The 21,887-nt window shown below is 38.4% G+C and overlaps 2 protein-coding genes across 3 annotated transcripts in view; both read right to left on the bottom strand.

The window, feature by feature from the left end:
• SMS (spermine synthase) overlaps positions 1–262 on the bottom strand; it is a 98,003-nt gene extending 97,741 nt beyond the window's left edge. The window contains exon 1 of the mRNA XM_030806532.1: positions 217–262. Coding sequence (XP_030662392.1) covers positions 217–247 — 31 coding nt within the window. The 5' untranslated portion in view covers positions 248–262. The remainder of the gene's footprint in view (positions 1–216) is intronic.
• Positions 263–295: 33 nt separating this feature from the next.
• The window catches only part of MBTPS2 (membrane bound transcription factor peptidase, site 2), a 59,513-nt gene continuing 37,921 nt past the window's right edge, over positions 296–21,887 (bottom strand). The window contains exons 8-12 of one of the 2 annotated variants that reach the window (XM_030806530.1): positions 21,352–21,446; positions 20,792–20,987; positions 18,516–18,591; positions 15,681–15,899; positions 296–397 (exon numbers count right to left, since the gene is read on the bottom strand). In XM_030806530.1, coding sequence (XP_030662390.1) covers positions 376–397; positions 15,681–15,899; positions 18,516–18,591; positions 20,792–20,987; positions 21,352–21,446 — 608 coding nt within the window. In that variant the 3' untranslated portion in view covers positions 296–375. Of the gene's footprint in view, positions 398–12,911; positions 15,900–18,515; positions 18,592–20,791; positions 20,988–21,351; positions 21,447–21,887 lie in introns of those variants that run through there. The other variant, XM_030806531.1, reaches the window with a different exon arrangement.

The following is a 21,887-nucleotide window of genomic DNA, read 5'->3' as shown; positions in this document are numbered from 1 at the left end:
TGTTTGTTTTTTTTTTCCTTTTTGTAGAGAATGGGGTCTTGCTACATTGCCCAGGCAGGTCTCGAACTCCTGGGCTCAAGCTATCCTCCTGTCTCTGCCTCCCTAAGAGCTGGGATTACAGGCATGAGCCACTGTACCCAGCCTGCCTCCGGTTATTTTATTTGGAATCTGTTTCATATCAGTACTCTCCAAAATGTGCTAGACGTCCTTACTCACAGTTAGTTAGGTTGAATCCCTCAAGGTCCATCTCTTACGGGTGCCCTTGCTTGCAGTATACTTAGGCTGATTGAAGCATAGCCGTTTTTCTTGGAAATGGGTGGCTTCTGCATTTTGCACACACTCTTTGAACATTCTGCTTCAAGAATGGGACTGGTGTCATGTGGTCCAGCAGCAACTCCTGCAAGACAAAGAGATGCAGGCCTTTGAGTCTCCTGGGGTGGCCCCTGACGTGGCCATATTCCCCTCTGGGCTCTGAGGCCAGATTTGCCCTTGAAGCTCTATTGCTTCATAGAGGTGGAGGCATGGGCGTGCTAGGGAGAAGGGACCTGAAAGCTTCACCTCGAAAGTCATCAGTGGGCAGCACAGCTAAAACCTGGATCCCACATATTTCTTGTTCCATTTCTCCTGTTTTTATCCTTTAATGTTTACAGGGATTAGACAACAATCAAACCGCGACACAAGGCAAATGCATATCCAATGCACTCAGATGACACCAAAGATTGATGATTTCTCTCCTGCAAAGTTCAGTCTTGACAGATCTCTTTTCTTTTTCTCAGAGGAGGAAAAAAAAGCCACGACGAAACTCTCTCTCACTTCGTATGACTAAAAGATGAGATTTTTTCCTCTTTGAAGAATACGGCATATATGTTTTTACGCTGGGCAGAGAGCCAATTCTACTTGACTAAAGTTCACCTGCCTGCCATGCTTCCAACCTGGGGAATCTTCTTAATTTGTCTGGCTCCCGTTTCAATAGTAGAGAGAACAATTACGCTTGTCCAGCTCCTTGACTCCAATAGCTGAGAGCAATGATGAAACTGTATACAAGTTTCATCAAGTATAGGAGGGGGATCGTTTTCTACTTTAGAGTGGCCTGTATCTATCCATTCAAGAGAGCTCACTGGGCACTGTTACGAACGAGGCACTATGAGGGTGGCAATACCAAGAGAAAGCATGGGATTTCAGCCCCCAAGGAGTTTATAAACCAGGAAAGGAAATAAGGACACACGAAGTTGTACATGAGTGCCATGAGCACAAGTGTTTATAAAACTTAAGACACATGCTACAACATAAATGAACCTTGAGGACATCATGCTAAGTGAAATAAGCCAATCACAAAAGGACAAATACTGTATGATTCCCTTTTTGTATAATTATTTTTTAGTTTTAAATTTTTATTTTATTTTATTTATTTATTTTTTGAGATGGAGTTTTGCTCTTGTTGCCCAGGCTGGAGTGCTGTAGCCTGATTTTGGCTCACTTCAACCTGCACCTCCTAGGTTCAAGTGATTCTCTTGCCTCATCCTCCCGAATAGCTGGGACTACAGACTCCTGCCACCACACCCGGATAATTTTTTTTGGCATTTCTAATAGAGATGGGGTTTCACCATGTTGGTCAAACATCTGACCTCCGGTGGTCCACCCACCTCGGCCTCCCAAAATGCTGGGATTACAGGTGTGAGCCACCGCACCTGGCCTATTTTATTTTATTTTGAGGCAGGGTCTTGCTCTGTCGCCCAGACTGGAGTGCAGTGGCGCCATCACAGCTCACTGCAGCCTCGACCTCCTGGGCTCGAATGATGCTCCTGCCTTAGCCTCCCAAGTAGCTGGGACTACAGGTATGCACCACCACTCCCAGCTAATTTTTTAATTTTTTTGTAGACAACAGGTCTCACTATGTTGCCCAGCCTGGTCTCAAACTCCTGAGCTCAAGCAATCCTCCCGCCTTGGCCTCCCAGAGTGCTGCAATTACAGGTGTGAGCCACCATGCCAGGCCTGATTCCACTTATATCTACAGCAGTCAAATTCATAGAGACAGAAAGTAGAATGGTAGTTACCAGGGGCTGGGGGGAAGGGAGGAGTGGGGAGTTGGTGTTGAAATGGTACAGAATTTCAGTTTTTGCAAGATGAAAAAGTTCTAGTGATGGATATTGGGAATGGTTGCATAACAATGTGAATGTACTTAATGCCACTAAACAGTGCATTTTAAAATTGTTAAGATAGTAAATTTTATGTTATGTATATTCTTACCACACTTAAAACACTTGAGTAGGAGAAATATCAAATTGTGGTATAACATAAAGGATACAACTTGGGGCTAAAAGAAGCTGAGTTTTCATTCTGTTATTTCTGTTGACCAACTGTGTGATTTTAGCCAAATCTTTTAACTTCATTAAATGTCCTTATCTATGATGTAGAGAAAATGATAACCTAACTTGTAAGGTTATTGGGACAATTCAATGAGGTAATGTAAGAGAAAGGCATTTAGCTAAATGTATGGTACGATATAAAATAAGTTTTTATCATGGATGTGATAAGGGAAGACTTAATAAAGGAAATAGGACTTGAACTGGTCTTAGAAGGGTAGGCAATAACATTTATTGAGGGCCTACTGTATCCTCATCTCAGTTCATGTAGTGAACGTTTGAAGATATTATCCTCATTTTACAGATACACAAATTAAGACACAGAGATTTTGCACAAACCCAAAAGGCAGCTCTGTCTGTCAAATTCCTCATCCTTTCCACTCATAGGAAGTTGTGAGTAAAAAAGCATTGAAAGTGGAAATAGAGTAAAAAAAAAAGCGAGGTGATGAATAAATGCAGAAGCTTATTCTTCTTTTAAAAATATTTTGAAATAATTTCAAAAAAAAGTTTCAAGAACAGTACAAAAAACTCCCTCAAATCCTTCACCCAGATTCATCAATTGTTAATGTTTTGCTACATTTGCTCTATTAGCTCATTCTCTCAGAACCATTTGGAAGTAAGCTTCAAACATCATGCCCTTTTATTCTGTCAGACAGGAAAAACTGTTCCTCTGCCCTCTTTGGTTCTTTTCTTGGAGCCCTGTAAATTAAACTGATAAAAGACAGATTCACAAGAGAGAGCAACATTTAATTATGTTGGTTGGCATGGAAATTCACAAGGAAATGTGACTCAAGGAGGTGGTTAGAATTTGGGGCTTATATACTGTATTAGTCCATTCTCATGCTGCTAATAAAGACATACCTGAGACTGGGTAATTTATAAAGGAAAGAGGTTCAATGGACAGACTGGGTAATTTATAAAGCAAAGAGGTTTAATGGACTCACAGTTCCATAAGGCTGGGGAAAGCCTCACAGTCATGACAGAACGCGAAGGAAGAGCAAAGGCATGTCTTACATGGTGGCAGGCAAGACAGCATGTACAGGAGAAGCCCCCTTTATAAAACTATCAGATCTCATGAGACTTATTCACTATCATGAGAATAGCATGAGAAAGACCCGCCCCCATGATTCAATTACCTCCCACTGGGTCCCTCCCATGACACATGGGAATTATGGGAGCTACAATTCAAGATGAGATTTCGGTGGGGACACAGCTAAACCATATCACATACCATCTTAATTGGGGATGGGGAGGGTCAGAGGACACTTCAGGGAGAACTAATAACTTCTTAGAAGGGGGTTAGGGAAGGGCACTTATGGAAAACAAATGATTTTTTTTGAAAGATAAATTAACCCTTAGGAGAATAGATGGGAGATACGAGTTTGGTGACAATGTCTGTTCGGGTGTGGTGCCAACTTCTCATCTCCATCTATGATGCTCTCAGGGAGGGGATTTATGGCAATTGACGGTTTTGTTTTGTTTTTTGGCAGATTCTGCTTTTAGACAGATAAGAGATTTCAGGAACTTGGCTGGGCGCAGTAGTTCACACCGTAATCCCAGAACTTTGGGAGGCCGAGGCGGGTAGATCGCTTGAGGCCAAGAGTTCAAGACCAGCCTGGCCAACATGGTGAAACCCCAGCTCTAGTAAAAATACAAAAATTAGCTGGGCATGGTGGAGTGCACCTGTAATCCCAGCTACTCGGGAGGCTGAGGCAGGAGAATCACTTGAACCCGGGAGGTGGAGGTTGCAGTGAGCCAAGATCATGCCATTGCACTCCAGCCTGGGCCATAGAGCGAGACACTGTCTCAAAAAAAAAAATGCCATCCCCAGTTAAGATGGTATATGATATGGTTTAGCTGTGTCCTCATCCAAATCTTATTTCTCCTTCAGCCAAAAATAGTTTTTAATGAAACAATGACTTATTCTAAATCCCTTCAACTCTTATACTTCAGCCTGTGTTTCCTGAGAAGTTAAGCACAGAACATTCTAAAAATCAGGACATTCAATGCTATTAGTCCAGAGCTGAGCACCCTGTGCCTATTCCTCAAGTACCTCTTTGCTGGTAGTTTTAATCTAGAAATGGGGTTGGCTAAGCTTCTTGCAGCTATGCGAAGAATCTGTCTTACTCAGCAAAGATTTCTAAGATGTCTATTCAAATATTTCTAAGGTGCAAAATAGTGTTCTAGACACCTATGACTCAAGTGATGTTTGATGGAGAGCCACATGAGGTTCTCTATCAAAACCACGACAACTATGCTTGCATCCATTTTTCCCCCTCTTAGAAAGGGCATCCCTCTTAATGGAGGCTCTATCGTGCCCTGGCTCCCATCTCTTCCCTCAATTATTTTATCTCGGGTCCTTTCCATTAGCACCAAAAACATGCACACGATTCTCCTATTGCTAAAACAATGATAACAACTTTCTCCTACATCCTTCACTAGGTCCCAACAGTTTTTCTCTGCTCCCCTTCCAAACTGAACTTCTTGATGGCATTTTCTGTATCTGCAGTCTCTACCCGCACACACCCCACCCACTCCACCATCCACCATCCACTCCAACCTGGCTCAACTTCTCCTGCCACACTAGAGTTTCTCTCTCAAGATCATCTATGAACTCTTCTACTACAGGGGTCTACAACCCCCAGGCCACGGACTGGTACGGGTCCATGGCCTGTTAGGAACTGGGCTGCACAGCAGGAGGTGAGCCAGAGAAGCTTCATCTGTGTTTACAGCTGCTTCTCACTGCTTGCATTAACACCTGAGATCTGCCCGCTATCAGGTCAATGGCAGCATTAGATTCTCATAGGAGTGAGAACACTATTGTGAACTGTGCATGCAAGGGGCCAAGGTTGTATGCTCCTTATGAGCATCTAATGCCTGATGATCTGTCACTGTCTCCCATCACCCCTAGATGGGGGACCATCTAGTTGCAGGAAAACAAGCTCAGGACTCCCACTGATTCTACATTATGGTGAGTTGTCTAATTATTTCATTATATACTACAATGCCATAATAATAGAAATAAAGTGCACAATAAATGTAATGCGCTTGAATCATCCTGAAACCATCCCCCACCTCTGGTCCATGGAAAAATTGTCTTCCACAAAACCAGTCCCTGGTGCCAAAAGGGTTGGGGACTGCTGTTCTACTAGAACCCATGGATATTTTTCAGTCCTCATCTGACATCATTTCTCTTTCAGCAACATCTCATATTATGGACATCCCCCTCTTCTTGACACATTCTCTTCCCTTTCTCTAACACCAAACTCTTACGGTTTTCCTTCTAATTTTCTGAAGCTCCTTTGTTTCCTCTTCCTGTAGCTTTTTTTTTTTTTTTTTTAACTTAAATGCCGGTATTCCTGAGATCTTTATCCTAGGACACCTTCCCTTTTCATTTTTCCCTGTTTTTGCTGGACAATATGCACTTCCATGGGTTCAATTATGTATTTGGGGTGCATCAGCTCACAGATGGCATCTCCAACTAATTTCTCCTAAGTTCCAGATCTGTACATACAACTACCTACTTGCCATCTCCACTTGGAAGTCTCTCAGGTATTCAAACTCAAGAGTTCCAAATTGAGGCTGGCCTAGTGGCTCACACCTGTAATTCCAGTACTTTGGGAGACCGAGGCAGGTGGATCACCTGAGGTCAGGAGTTCAAGACCAGCCTGGCCAACATGGTGAAACCCTGTCTCTACTAAAAATACAAAAATTAGCTGGGCATGGTGGCGCACACCTGTAATCCCAGCTACTTGGGAGGCTGAGGCAGGAGAATCACTTGAACCCGGGAGGTGGAGGTTGCAGTGAGCCAAGATCGAGCCACTGTACTCCAGCCTGGGTGACAGAATGAGACTCCATCTCAAAAAAACAAAAAAACAAAAAAACAAAAAAAAGGAGTTCCAAATTGAACTGCTCCTTTTCTGGTATTCCCTAGGTCTGTCAATGGCATTTCCATCATTTCATTGCCTTCTTGACTCCTTGAACCTAATACACACCTAACCATCAAATACAGTGGAGTCTACTTTTGGTTTGTTCTCTTCTTCCTTCTGATCTCTACTGCCACCACTGTATTCGCCATCACTGTCCTCTCTTGTTGAAGATTACTGAAATAGTCTTTTTTTTTTTTTTTTTTTGAGATGGAGTTTTGCTCTTGTCACCCAGGCTGGAGTGAAATGGCATGATCTCGGCTCACTAAAACCTCAACCTCCCAGGTTCAAGCGATTCTCCTGCCTCAGCCTCCTGAGTAGCTGGGATTATAGGTGCCTGCTACCACACCCAGCTAATTTTCATATTTTTAGTAGAGACAGGGTTTCACCACGTTGGCTAGGCTACTCTGGAACTCCTGACCTCAAGTGATCCACCCACCTCAGCCTCCCAAAGTGCTGGGATTACAGGCGTGAGCCACCACGCCAAGCTGTGAAATAGTCTTCTAACCAATTTCTTTGCTACCAGACTTGCTATTCTCCCATCCATGCTTTACCTTTAGCTGAGATGATCCATTCAAAAGGTAAATCTTGCTTGAAATTTTCAATGACTTCATATTTGTGATGAGGCTAAAGTGCACACTCTCCTTAACATATAAAAACAAATGGGATTTTTTTCTTACAAAATACAAAAGAGAAAAGTTGTATTGTTTACTGCTGTATCCCCAGAGCCTAGAACAGTGCCTGGCACATAATAAGTGTGTAATAAACATTTGTTAAATGAAGGAAAGACTTTATGTATTGGTTCTAGTGATTAAAGAATAGGGATGAATATGAAAAATGGAACTTTTTAAAACCAATAGCCATCTCTTAGTGTATCATATTTGTAAGAGTCATATTCTAAAGTTTGGCAAGCTTAAAAACCAACTACAGTGAGCTCAGAAGAAAAACATTTCAAATAGGAAAAAAGCACAGCTAACCAACTTCTTTTAAACTCATCATTTATTATAAATAGAAAAAACAGTTTAAATCTTATAATAAAATACAAATTCATAGTATCTGCATTACCCCTAATTTTCATGATTTAAATTATGACAATAAAAATTAATGCATGTATTTGAACAAGTAATCAAGAAATGCAATGTTCCATGCTTAATCGTTAAATAACGAAAACAGATGAAGATAAAATACTTACTTTAAAATCAGGATATCTGTTCTAAAGACAGATTGCCTTTTTAACCTTTAAAAATGAATAGTAAATGATTCAGAGATAGATAGAAGAGTTAAAGCTTGAAAATCTATGAAGCAAAAAATATTTTAATTAAGAAGGTGGTGAAAACAGTACCTTTAGATAATGATATATGTTAAGGGTAATCTCCAGATTGCTAGTCTATATTGTTTAGGAATGAGAAACACTATTTCCATTAAAAAAAGCCACCTAAAGGAAAAAAAAAAGATTTAAGGACTCTATTCTAATGAAACACATGAGATATATACTCATTTCATTGTATTACTGAAATGTGAAAGTAAATTAATAAATAGTTGCCTCTCATATGAAGACTAGCCATCTCTTTTGGATGGCTGGCCAATCATTTGAGGAAAACAAAACATAACATTATATCCCTACTTTGCACCAACATGAAAATATATTCCACATGGGTTAAAGAGTTAAATATTTTAAAAAATTAGATCACAAAATTATTACAAGAAAATGTGAATATTTATAAAATCTTGGAGTGGGGGAAACTTTCAAAACATAGCACCAAAGGCAGTAAACAAAACAAAGATTGACAGACCATAATATATTAAAAACAAAAATAAGCATTATACTTAAATGAAGTTTTAATATATTTACATGTAACAAATCGAATGGTACAGCTGAGCTTACAAGGAAAAGCAGTAAAAAGATAATCCCTCACATGAGAAATGGGCAAAGGTTGTGGATTAAAAAAAAGAAGACAATGACCAATAAACACATTTTAAAATATTCAACTTTTTTTGAAAATCAAAAAGTACAAATTAAAACAAGATGCCATCTTCGGATACCCAATTAACAGAAAAAAAAATTAAATGTATACTATATATATAACTGTTCATGCTTTAAGAAAGTCATCTTTAGGATTTTCCTAAGAGTTTCTAGAATTGTCTAAAGAGTCATAGAATGCAAAAAGATTTAGTTGTAAGGATATTCCTAACAGTTTTATTTATAATATTACAAAATTAGAAATAATAGGGGTTGATTAAATTATGGCATATTTAACACTGCAATATTATATGGCCACTGAAATAACATTAGAATATTAATAACATAAAAGTGTTTGTAATATATTGTCAAGTTTAAACACTGGCTTACCAGTTTATGCATAATACAACCCTGTTTGTTTTCAATAAATCACAATTTATTTTCATTAACCTGTTCTCTGTGATTAAAGGGTATTTCTGGCCGGGCGCGGTGGCTCACACCTGTAATCCCAGCACTTTGGGAGGCCAAGGCGGGCAGATCACGAGGTCAGGAGATCAAGACCATCCTGGCTAACACGGTGAAACCCCGTCTGTACTAAAAATACAAAAAAAAAAATTAGCCGGGCGTGGTGGTGGGCACCTGTAGTCCCAGCTACTCGGGAGGCTGAGGCAGGAGAATGGCATGAACTGGAGAGGCAGAGCTTGCAGTGAGCTGAGATCGCGCCACTGCACTCTAGCCTGGGCGAAAGAGCAAGACTCTGTCTCAAAAAAAAAAAAAAAAAAAAGTGTATTTATTTTCTGATAAGAAATTATTTTTCTATAAAGGCCTATCTCCTTCTGTTCTAACTTCTTTTCCCTAGGTATTTTCTCGACACAAAAGGGGTACCCTAAACTGGAGAAGGGAATATGTTATAAATTGCAAAGTGCTACCTCCCATTATAGATTTCTGGTAATACATAAAGGCTAGGAAAAAAGTAGAAGCCATTAAAAGATGGAAACAAAGAGGTTCAAAGGTAAGAAAAGACTGCTAGGAATAAAGTATGAAAGTCAAGGAACTGTAAGGTATGGTCAAATATGTTTGTAAATCCTTTGTAAAAATGTGATTCCTGAACAATGAAAAGGAATAAGAAGGTGACAACCACTGAAGGGAAATAATGGGCAAAGGATATGGATAAGGAATCTACCAAAGCACACACATTTTAACAAAGAAGTTTAAGCTGGGCACACCTATAATCCCAGCACTTTGGGACTTTGGAAGGCCAAGGCAGGAGGATCACTTGATCTCAGGAGTTTGAGACCAGCCTGAGCAACATAGCGAGGCCTCTGCCAAAAAAAAAAATTATATATATATATATATATATATATATATATGTATATAAATAAATTAGCTGGGCATGGTGGCGCGTGCATGGGTCCCAGCTACTCAGGAGGCTGATGTGGGAGGATTGCTTGAGCCCAGGAGGTCAAGGCTGTAGTGAGCCGTGATCATGCCAACTGCACTCCAGCCTGGGTGACAGAGCAAGACCCTGTCTCGAAAAAAATTAAAAACCTTAGCCTCTTTTCTAACAACAACAATAAAATGCAAATTAAAATGAACATGTAAAAAAAGGATTATTTTGAAATATAAGATCCCAGACCATGCACAGAGTAGAAAGGTTTTTATTGTCTGATTTGGTGGCTTCAAAGGCCATCCTATCCTGAATTCTCTCCTGTATTGGTTTCTCATAGTGCTTCCTTCTGAGTTAACATGCTGTTTTCATAAGACCAGATGTAAATGCTGGCCTATGTTACTATCAGCAAATACACTCATGAACACAGGTTATTTTGACTAGTTACAGGAAGCAAAATCCTTAGCTATTTACTTAAGTACTGCGACTGTTGGTCCATTTTGATTGGGGGAAGAAATGCTTAAAAGAGCCAAGGCCTGCAAGATACTCTGGACAATCAGAACCAGCTTGAAGGCACTGGAAGCCTAGAAGGCATATCAAAAGGAGGCAACATCTAACACCAGTACACACTAAGATCTCAGGACAAATTAAGTCCTAATCCTGCATTCTGAAAATAAGTACTTTAAGTTCATAATACCAGTAATGACTTGAGCATTCCAGGCACCATATTAACTACTTTATGTAAGCTGTTTTATATAATAGTCTTCAAAAGAAAATACTGTGATGTTTATTTTAAGGATAGTTAAGTCTATATAGAAAAATAAACCTCAATTCCCTACCTCATATCATATATTCCAGAAATTAAAGATCTCATCATGAAAGTACAACTTTAAAGCAAACAGAAGAAAATGTAAGAGAATACTGTTGTGACCCTGGGACAGGACACGACTTTTTCAGTAAGACCCACAAAACACAAACAATAACTCAAGAAATTAATGGATCTTACTATATTAAAGATCACTGTTCAACAAACAACCTCATAAATAAAATTTACTGACGAGTGACAAACTGGGAAAAGTTATTTGCAGCATCTACAATGGACAAGAGATTGATATCTAGGACTCGGGTTGCCCTGTAAGTAGACTGACATCTGGAACATGGGTTGTTCTGAATATTTGTAAAACATAGCAAATATTTTAGGCTTTTGGTTATATGATCTCTGTTGCACCTGCTCAACTCAGCCATGGTAGCACAAAAGCAGCCATCGAATACATGAATGAATGTGTTCCAATAAAACACAATAGAAGTTTATGTACAAAAATTGGCAGTGAGCAAGATTTGGCCTGCAGGCCATAATTTGTTGACCTCCAATCTAGAATATACAAGAAATTTCTATGGATCAAACAGAAAAAGTTAGCGCACACAACAGAAAACTGGGCAAAGGATATCAATAAGCAAGTGGCAGAATGAAAAATCCAAAGGGCTAAACAAGTATATGAATGTGCAACTCTATTAATAATCTAATAAATGCAAATTAAAATGAAATGTTTTTTTTGAAATGTCATTTTAAACCCAATAGATTTGTCAGAACATGGAAATTAGATAATCCAGATGGAGGCAAGGGTGTGGGCAAACATGGAACCCTCATGTCTTGCCAATAAGAGGGTCAGTTACAAAAAGACATTTTTGGAGGGCAATCTAGCAGTGCTAAGGGAAATCAAGTATGTGTTTCCATACTCCAAATAAAGGTGGGCTCTTTGATAAAGGGCAGCAGGAAGCCTTATAACACTACACACACATTATGTTTACTTTGTAATTAAAGACAATATACACGATCTTTATTTTTCTCATTTCACTTTGGATGGACAAAAATACCACCATAGACTGTCACTAGTCTACAAACCAGAATGTGTTTTAGAAATGAAGAAATTCTTAATATTCTTAGAATCTGATTCTTTTAGAGTTCCATATCTTTAAGAGAATTGGCTTTAGAATGCTTGATTAGATTAATAGGATGCTAAATTTAAGATAAAGTGAGAGTTCAATTTTATACTGTGGAGAGCCAATTACAGGGTTCTACTCTTAGATCCTTCTAGGTTTTCCCTCCTCTACAGTGTCAGGAGCATGTCAGTAGAAAAGTTTGAGAAGCATTCAGTTAATAAGAAGGGACAATTATTGACTATCCATCAATCTTTAGCTAAATAAAACTAACATATATGGGTGTTTTTTCATCCCTTTAATGGAAAATTAAATTATACAATATAACCTGCTTCGTAATTAGACATTTTTTTCCTACCTCCACCCCAAGTATAACTTATTGTAGCACTGAGTTCTGAAACAGAGGGGTTTCCTTTCATTGAATTCATATGTCATGGTCTGATAAAGTATACAATGGATTATTCAAATTAGTATGACCCCAACAGCAAGAGTAGCTTGCAAATGCACTGATTAAAAAGGCTTATTGTCTCAAAGAAAGTATATTTACATGCTTAAAAATAACTGTTATTCAACTCTATTACATTGCTGAAAGCCATTCCAGAGTTAAAATAGTTGTGAAATAACTAAAACACAATTTTCCCTCCCAGTCTTTTATCACATGCACATTTACTTAAAAAGTTAGATTATACGAAAGCATATGCACACTGTTTGATCGGACATTAAGAGAAAAATAGTTTACATGGAATTAAATACTTCAAAGTTAACACATAAAGAGAGAATTTGATAGTATTTATATCTCAATAAAGCTGTTAAAAAAGTGGCTTAATCAGTCATCTAGTCTTGTGGCTCTTAACTGTAGTGTAAACGGATCAGAGGCAAGAAGTAGTGGAATGAGGCTAACCAATCAAAAACTGGGCTACATTCCTAGCCTATTTTATCTGGCCCTTACTACCAGAGAGAGGAAGAGAGAGAGAGAGTATGGGAGGAAGCACTAGGGCAAAAGGTCAAGAAGAACCAAATGCCATAGTTAAAACATTCTCTTTCAAGAATTCCTAACTGACAGCAGACTTTTCGTCAGACACAGTAATGAAAGGAAACATGATAGTCCTCTTTCTTTATCCATAAACCAGCCATTTCCAAGACAGTAGCGAGTGCACAGGAGCCTCATTTAAAAGACATTTTCAAGGCCTGCAATGACTTTCAGGTATAGATTATACGAATGAAAACTGAAGGCTGGTTCTAGAATCAAGAATTTAAAAATGATTAAGATCTTGCTTTATGTAATAGGAACAATTTTGATAGAAAAGAGTTCAAAAAAGACAACACATAGACGATGATAAACATAAAATGCTGGTACACATTTATTCTTTTATTGCTAAACATCAAATGCCGGCAATTACGATATCTTCAGGTTAAAGCTTAAGAATGAATTACAGGACAGTCAGAAGATTTATAGAAAAAAACACCTCTGCACCATTAGTATGTGAATGTTCAATAAATACCATAGGACAAAGTGATGACTGAGAGCCACAATATCTATGAAGCACATGTTTACAATTTGCTGTTAGAACAGACAATGACCTGTAAGAGCAATTATCAAAAGGTCAAGTTTAACTGCATGTCTTTTCAAACTGAGATGCTGAAAAGAATATATACATTCTTTACAGATTGTAGGTGATTAAAAAAAACTCTCAAAAATGTAAACAATGCAGGGTAGGAACACTGAGAATAAAGTTTTACTGTTGAACAAAGTGACAACACAGAAAGAACACTTTCTTCAATCCTGAAAATAATCCATTTTTCCAATCACTCTACAGAAACCATAGTGGATTCTTTCCATGAAGATGATAATATGCCAGGGACACAAAGACCTTCCAAGTTATTTTTTTTATGTGAACATATATTTACAGTAAATATTCAATAATACTTTTTACAGCTTACTTAAATAGAAACATGCTTTTTCTAATCCATAAATAACACTAATCATTATCCATTCAACTGCATTTATTAAGTACTTATGTCTCATGCACTGTGCCAGGGATGCAAAGATGAATATGATATGGTCCTTGCTGTAGAAGTGCCCACAACCAAGCTAAAGAAGAAAACACGTAACGTTTTCTTTCTTACATAATGAGGCCAGTTTTATACAAATGGTACTGATCTGCTCTTTCCTAGTAAAGTGGTTCCCAAACCCTGATCCTATGGGTCAACAGATCAAAATGTTTAACAGCTGAAATAAAATGAGATTTGGGTTTCGTTTTTTCACTCAGAAAAATAAATTAATGAATAAGATTTCCTCTATTGAAATTTTTTCTTGGTTTTTAAAAAACTGACTTGCACATATACAACCTTTTCATTAGTAAATTGCTTAGTTCATGCAATCAAATTAATTATATAAGTATTTCATGGCATTCTCCAAGCTCTACTACTTGAACAGGTCTGAGCATTATTATGCTAATATACTCTGATCCCAAATGACTGTCTACCTAAAAATAGAACAAATGCTGTATTTTCTGGAATAAACCAATAATTCGTATGGTTTTAGCACTGGTATTAACTGATGACCCAAGTCATTAATAAAATGTTAAAATTATATTCAACGTCTAATTTCTGTTAAGGCAAATTTGTAATACAATCTAAAAAGTTTCTTAAAAATGATTAAAAAGTTTTAGTGCTTACAGAGCAAATCAATAATCTGAAAAAGGTAACCCCATGGAATACACCACTCAGTAAAGAAGTTGGATAGATGGCTATTAATGAGTTATTGCCCTTAATCACTTCTGAGTATACGAGAGAAGCATGTATTTCCATCAAAGAAACAGCAAGCTCATATACTTCTAGGACCAATAGCTTCACACTGGCCTGCTGACTTCCCAAATTTCCCAAGGCTGCATCTCCACTCCAAAAGACCTCGAAGCAGGTGTGGCTCTTCTGGGCTCAAGAGTCAGTTCCCAAGCTCTGGAAAATCCACATTTGTACTCACGTATAGCCATTCTCACTATACTACCAAGTCTTCTGTGGACCCAGAGAGGTAGCTTAGGAGAGAGACGGAAAACAAGGACTAGGTACTTAATAACCTGACACAGAAAAACATGGGAGCCGCTGGTGAGGACAGAGTATGGCTCAGAGTTTAAGGTCATTGCTTCTTGGAGACAGGAACCCAGGAGCTAGGCCCCAGATGGCCTCAGCAGCACAAGAGAAAATATTTACCCTGGAAGGGTTCCAAGCTTCAAAGCTCTATAGAGAATAGGAAGCAGGACTGCTGAAGATCCTCTGGGGTGTCTTGTGATCTGTCAGGAGATCCGGCCTAGTTCCGAGGTTCAACCCCAACTGCCTCCCTCAGCTCACATGCTGCTGGTGTGTGATGCTTCCTGCAGCTCACTGTGGATGTCAAAGCTAGTGCTGCTTTATGAGGGGGCAGAGACACCTTATCAAGGATGCAATTCTTGTGGGGCAAAACATGTCTCATGATATCATCATAGGCCCTACTTCCTGTTTTGTTCATTTATTTGGTATCATTTGACAAAGATTTTTCCCTTTCACGTCAGCAGATTCTTCTATAGAATTTTACTAATTGTAATCGACCTCAGCTTTCAGAGCACAAAATAATACACTATTAAATTTTAAAATACTTTTCAAACAAGACAAAGGACAAGAGATACAGGCCAAGACAATGGTCATCCTTCCATTTGGCCAAAGTCTGGTCTCCTTCAAATTTTGATTAATGATGCTTTTGTAAGAAGTTTTTCCCAATTAATTCCACCCAGTTCTGTTCTCCTTTAAACTATTTCAACACAATATGTAATCACACGAAACGGTATTACATGAATTTGCACTTGCTTAGATATTATTCCACAAGCATCTGGGTACATTCAGTCCTAAATTAGAATATAGTCAGGGACTATGCCTTTCATTTCTTCTGCTTATCTTCTACCACAGAGTTTGCGTACTCTGGATATGGGAGGAGCTCAGGGTTGTTGGCTAAGATGTAATTTTAAGGAAACACTTTATATTTCATACCAAGTAAGAATTTCAATGGCAATGGATATTACCACATAGCTGTATACTGTAACTCAGGGATTCTGTCAGATGAGTGCAAACATTACCGTGCTGTAACCATCCAGAGTCCCAGGGTCACATTGGCAGCCAAAAGTACACTGCCACCCAGCAAGATGAAAAACCCTATTAGATCTTTGACATCATTGTCCCCAATCACTGAGGTAAGGGTGGCATCCAAGAAAGAGTTTAGAATCCATTGTCCATCCAAAGCAAAGCATGGTACTGCATTAACAATAGCCAGAGCTCCTGAGAGGGAAATCAGGTATCTGGGTTAAAATCAGTTAAGGAACCAACTGTGAGAGGTCTGAGTAGAAACCATATTTCTATGAGTCAGAAGATATTTTACTGTGACTGAATTTGAGATTACACTTGACTTCTCTACTTTCTTTAAATCTCTGCCATTCCTTCTTAGATATCTACTACTTAAAACAAATGAGTTTATATTATTTCAAAGTTCAAAAACCTTGACTAGAAAAATAAAGGCCAACCACTTATAAACTAAGCCAATCTATAATGAACTCGTAGGAAGACTAAGTCTTTCTAATCCTTTAATTATACAACAGGGAAAGGAATGTGGAAGGAATAAGAAATAAGGGGAAAATTACTCTTTGGGCCTTACAAAGTATTACTTTATATTAGGAAACAAAGATTTTGGTCCTTGAAGCCTACTTTATTTTACTACCCTTTATAAGGTTATAGCATAAGTCTCTTTGTGACAAAGCTGCAGCGTCTATAAAGTACAATCTTTTTTTCTTTTTCTTTTTTTTTGTTGAGATGGAGTCTAGCTCTGTCGTCCAGGCTGGAGTGCAGTGGAGTGACCTTGGCTCACTGCAACCTCCACCTCCCGGGTTCAAGCGATTCTCCTGTCTCAACCTCCTGAGTAGCTGGGACTATAGGTGCATGCCAAGATGCCCGGCTAATTTTTGCGTTTTTAGTAGAGATGGGGTTTCGCCATATTGGTCAGGCTGGTCTTGAACTCCTTATCTCAGGTGATCCACCTGCCTCGGCCTCCCAAAGTGCTGGGATTACAGGTGTGAGCCACCACGACTGGCCACAATCTTGATTATACTCATTTTTTAAAAAATAACTGCTCATTTGTTTTCCATTTCTTTTTTTAATTTAAATAATTGAGGAAAGACATTAAAAAATTTAAAAGCAACAAAAATAAAGAACTCTTCCACAACTTTCCAGTAATTCAATTCTGCATAATAATTAATATGAAAAAATTCATCTTTTATGTGCAATCATAATATGCGAAAGACCACATAAGATTTGGCCCTCTGAATTGCTATCTTAGTAGTTGAAACCAGCTCGATCTTTCTTGCGCATTCCTCCCTGGGATTTACATAATTCCTGGTTATGCAATTACATTCTCTATTTGGTCAGAACTAACAGGCTCAGATGGGGCAGAATTCATTACCTCAGTAGTAACTGAAGCTTCCATCCTTTATAAACTTACTAAAATGTTTTAGACTTGTAAATTCAATTCTCAATTTGTATTCTGGGTTCTTTCCCTTCTACATCTAAACCTTTCTCACTCTGATTAATCTTTCTCCTCTGACTTCTTCCCTCCTGGGTACAATCTGATCTTTTTCTTTTCTTTTTTCTCATAGTTTTTTATTATACTTTAGGTTTTAGGGTACATGTGCACAATGTGCAGGTTTGTTACATAGTATCCATATGCCATGTTGATTTCCTGCACCCATTAACTCGTCATTTAGCATTAGGTATATCTCCTAATGCTGTCCCTCCCCCCTCCCCCAACCCCACAACAGTCCCTGGAGTGTGATGTTCCCCTTCCTGTGTCCATGAGTTCTCATTGTTCAATTCCCACCTATGAGTGAGAACATGCAGTGTTTGGTTTTTTGTCCTTGCGATAGTTTACTGAGAATGATGTTTTCCAGTTTCATCCACGTCCCTACAAAGGACATGAACTCATCATTTTTTATGGCTGTATAGTATTCCATGGTGTATATGTGCCACATTTTCTTAATCCAGTCTATCGTTGTAACCATTAAAATCCTACAAGAAAACCTAGGCAATACCATTCAGGACATAGGCGTGGGCAAGGACTTCATGTCTAAAACACCAAAAGCAATGGCAACAAAAGGCAAAATTGACAAATGGGATCTCATTAAACTAAAGAGCTTCTGCACAGCAAAAGAAACTACCATCAGAGTGAACAGGCAACCTACAGAATGGGAGAAAATTTTTGCAACCTACTCATCTGACAAAGGGCTAATATCCAGAATCTACAATGAACTCAAACAAATTTACAAGAAAAAAACAAACAACCCCATCAAAAAGTGGGCAAAGGACATGAACAGACACTTCTCAAAAGAAGACATTTATGCAGCCAAAAAACACATGAAGAAATGCTCATCATCACCGGCCATCAGAGAAATGCAAATCAAAACCACAGTGAGATACCATCTCACACCAGTTAGAATGGCCATCATTAAAAAAGCAGGAAACAACAGGTGCTGGAGAGGATGTGGAGAAATAGGAACACTTTTACACTGTTGATGGGACTGTAAACTAGTTCAACCATTGTGGAAGTCAGTGTGGCGATTCCTCAGGGATCTAGAACTAGAAATACCATTTGACCCAGCCATCCCATGACTGGGTATATACCCAAAGGACTATAAATCATGCTGCTATAAAGACACATGCACACGTATGTTTATTGCGGTACTTTTCACAATAGCAAAGAGTTGGAACCAACCCAAATCTGATCTTTTTCATCTTTCAAGACTCTTTTTCAGTTGTTAGCAATTAAGTGATACTTGTGAGGTCTATATTTGTAATGCTGTATTCAAGATAAAATTGATCAAGGTCCAAATAACACACTTTGAAAACATGTTTCACACCAGAAAGGATACTTGACAAATGTCTCCACAACCACTGGCAGATCTATGCTTAGAAAGTTAAAACGTGGGATAAAACTGGTGATGCTCACTGAAAAAGAAAAATAAGGAATAATAAATATTATTCATACCAGAGAAGCAACAGCATTATGAATTCTACCATATGGTTAAAAATTGGGCTAGCAGATTAAACTGATTGAGAAAGCCCTTCCTAAACATATGCAGGCCATATACCGCATATATAAAAGCAATCAATACTTCTAGAACATCTAATAAAAACAGCAGAATGAAAAAATACATCCCAGTGTGTACTTATATTTTGAGGCGAGAGTAAGAAATTTACGTTAAGAGTCCTAACCCTTTCAAAGAGGTATAACCTTAAAATTACATTTACTCCTACTATTATGCTACTTAACCTCTTTCAGGTCTTTTTTTTTCTTCATGGCTAAACCAAGGATTAAGATGAGGGGATTTAAAGTCTCATCTACTCTGTGGATTCCATAATCCTGTTTTTGTTCAAAACATTTAAAAACTATCCTGTAATTAGTCAGAACTCACAGTACACATTTCTGAATTACCCCCACTAGGGACATTTATTCATTTATTGAGGTTTTATTTCATAGTTGCAGTCTACAGTAATTTAGTGTCAAACTAATAGATAAGAAAAATGACCTCGGTTGTATCTCAGGATATGACTATGGAGCAATGAGAGAGTCTTTTAAAGAGTGACATAGGCTGGGCATGGTGTCTCACGCCTGTAATCCCAGCACTTTGGGAGACCAAGGCGGGCAGATCACCTGAAGTCAGGAGTTTGAGATCAGCCTGACCAACATGGCGAAACCCTGTCTCTGCCAAAAATACCAAAGATTAGCTGGGCATGGTGGTGGGCACCTGTAATCCTAGCTACTCTGGAGGCTGAGGCAGGAGAATTGCTTGAACCTGGGAGGCAGAGGCTGCAGTGAGCCGAGATTGCGCCATTGCACTCCAGGCTGGGCAACAAGAGCAAAACTCTGTCTCAAAAAAAAAAAAAAAAAAAAAAAGTAACATAAAACCCACATATCCATTAACTATGAATGAATGAAGAAAATGTGGTCTATCCATACAAAGGAATATCATTTGGCCTTAAAAAGAATGAAGTACTAATTCATGCCACAACACAGATAAACCTTGAAAACATTAAGCTACATCAAAGAAGCTAGTCATAAAATACTCCATTTATATGAAATGACCAGAACAGGCAAATTTATAGAAACAGAAAGTAGATTAGAGATTGCCAAGGGCTGGGGGTGTTTGGGAGATACAGGGAGTGACTACTTAATGGTTATGGAGTTTCTTTTTGAGGTGATGAAAATATTCTGCAGCTAGCTTGTGGTGATGGTTGCACAACTCAATATATTAAAAACCACTGGGCCGGGCACAGTGCCTCTTGCCTGTAATCCCAGCACTTTTGGAGGCTGAGGAGGGAGAATTGCCTGAGCTCAGGAGTTTGAGACCAGCTTGGGTAACACAGTGAGACTCCGTCTCTACAAAACCCCAAAAATTAGCCCAGAATGGTGGCACACGTCTGTAGTCCCAGCTACTTGGGAGGCTGAGGTGGGAGGATCACTTGAGCCCGAGGTGTGGATGTTGCAGTGAGCCAAGATTGAGCCACTGCATTCCAGTCTGGGCGACAGAGTATCTGTCTCAAAACAAAACAAAAACAAACAAACAAACAAAACCCCACTGAATTGTAAACTTTAAAGGGTAAATCGCATGGTAAACTATTTAAAAAATCTTGTACAACAAAATGAGTTAGACTACATGATCTTTAGCCATAAAGAACTTAGTCTAATGATGCTGCCACTGCTAAAACGATTATGCTGGCCCAGTTTTGAAAGTATATTCATATGAAAGTCATGTGTCACACATAAATTATAGTTACATCCCCATGCATCCTGGCATTCTCTAGGGTATGTTGCTCTTGCCACTGTTTTGGGGAGCTTGGATAAATTTAATAAACTCTCAGAGGACATCTGAGAGATCACCTATTTGACCTGGGCATAAATGGTAGGGAAGGAAAAATGTCACTCTCCATAGGCAGGCATGGATTCAGCTCCATCTTACTTTATAAATTCAGATTATCTTCCTACTGCATAATTTTCACTTAATGCTTAAGAACAAGTTAATAAGACTTTGATAAATGATCAAATTTATAATAAATGTATTAATTCAAGGATTTGTAGTGAGTTTCTACCACTGAGACTGTATGTGATCTTAATGATTTTCTAAGGGTCTACCACAAAAACACTCACCTGTGTAGTGAAGATGCAGAGGATGTCCTACGTATAACATATCAATTTGAGGTGGGTGTTTTACTTTTATTAAGCGAGTGTGAGTTTCCAAAGAAGGTATTATACAGAAACTTGAACTTGAGCTTTTTTTACAGTCTTTATTGGTTCTGCAAACTTGGGTCGCTTCAACTGCTTTCCGGGCAGGAAGACATGTATGCTATAAATAAAATATTAATCAGTCAATATTAAAAATGATTTATTAAGAAAAACCTAAGTTACATTCCTTCAATATTTTTCATGTCACCTAGTGTATCAGGAATGAGGTTCATATAAAAGAAATGCCATTTATGTGCACCTACTATAAAAGAGATTCAAGTACCCCATTTGGGTCAAATAAGATATTATCACTATAAATTTTTAAAGATTTTCAGATGAAATGTGACATGTGAAATGTAGAGATTTTAATAAAATGATACAAATAGAGCAAAAGAGAGAAGTTTCCATAGATTCCATTTTAGCTCTATATGCTTATTTTGTAGTAATTATATCAGGCAAGCAAGACTGCTTCAGGGACAACTTACCAAACGCTTATTAAAATTATTTCTGTAGGAAAAGCACACATCTGTGAGGCTGTGATTGTTACAGCATTCAGTTGAACCATCTAGTCGTTTGTATGCTAAAGAGAAATACACTGTTTATTAGAGTCTCTTATATAAAAATACATTTGTAACAAAAAATGCCTTTAAGACAAAAAGAATAAGTAAAATGGCATATGAATTTAGAAGCAACTGTATAATTCAGAGTTCAGCTTGAGGGCTACTTGCTGCAGTTTGATTTTACATTACCAAAAGAGATCCATTCAATTTTAAATCAAGAAGCAGCAGTTACCCTAGGTTAGCTGTCCTCATATAAACTGAGCTACCCATAAAGCCGGAGTTGCAGTGTCTCAGTAGGTTTCACAACAATAAGTCCGGCTGGTCAAGCACAAACATTTAATGAACTACTATTATGTGCCTGAATGCCAATGATCCAACATTACTGCTGAACCCCTGCACTGTGGTGCTGGTAAACAGAGGGGGCCAGAGGATGCCTAAGACATCCCCATTATACCCAAATA

This window comes from Nomascus leucogenys, chromosome X (assembly GCF_006542625.1).
Source record: "Nomascus leucogenys isolate Asia chromosome X, Asia_NLE_v1, whole genome shotgun sequence".
Classification (NCBI taxonomy): Eukaryota; Metazoa; Chordata; class Mammalia; order Primates; family Hylobatidae; genus Nomascus; species Nomascus leucogenys.
This window is presented reverse-complemented; position numbering and strand designations above follow the sequence as displayed.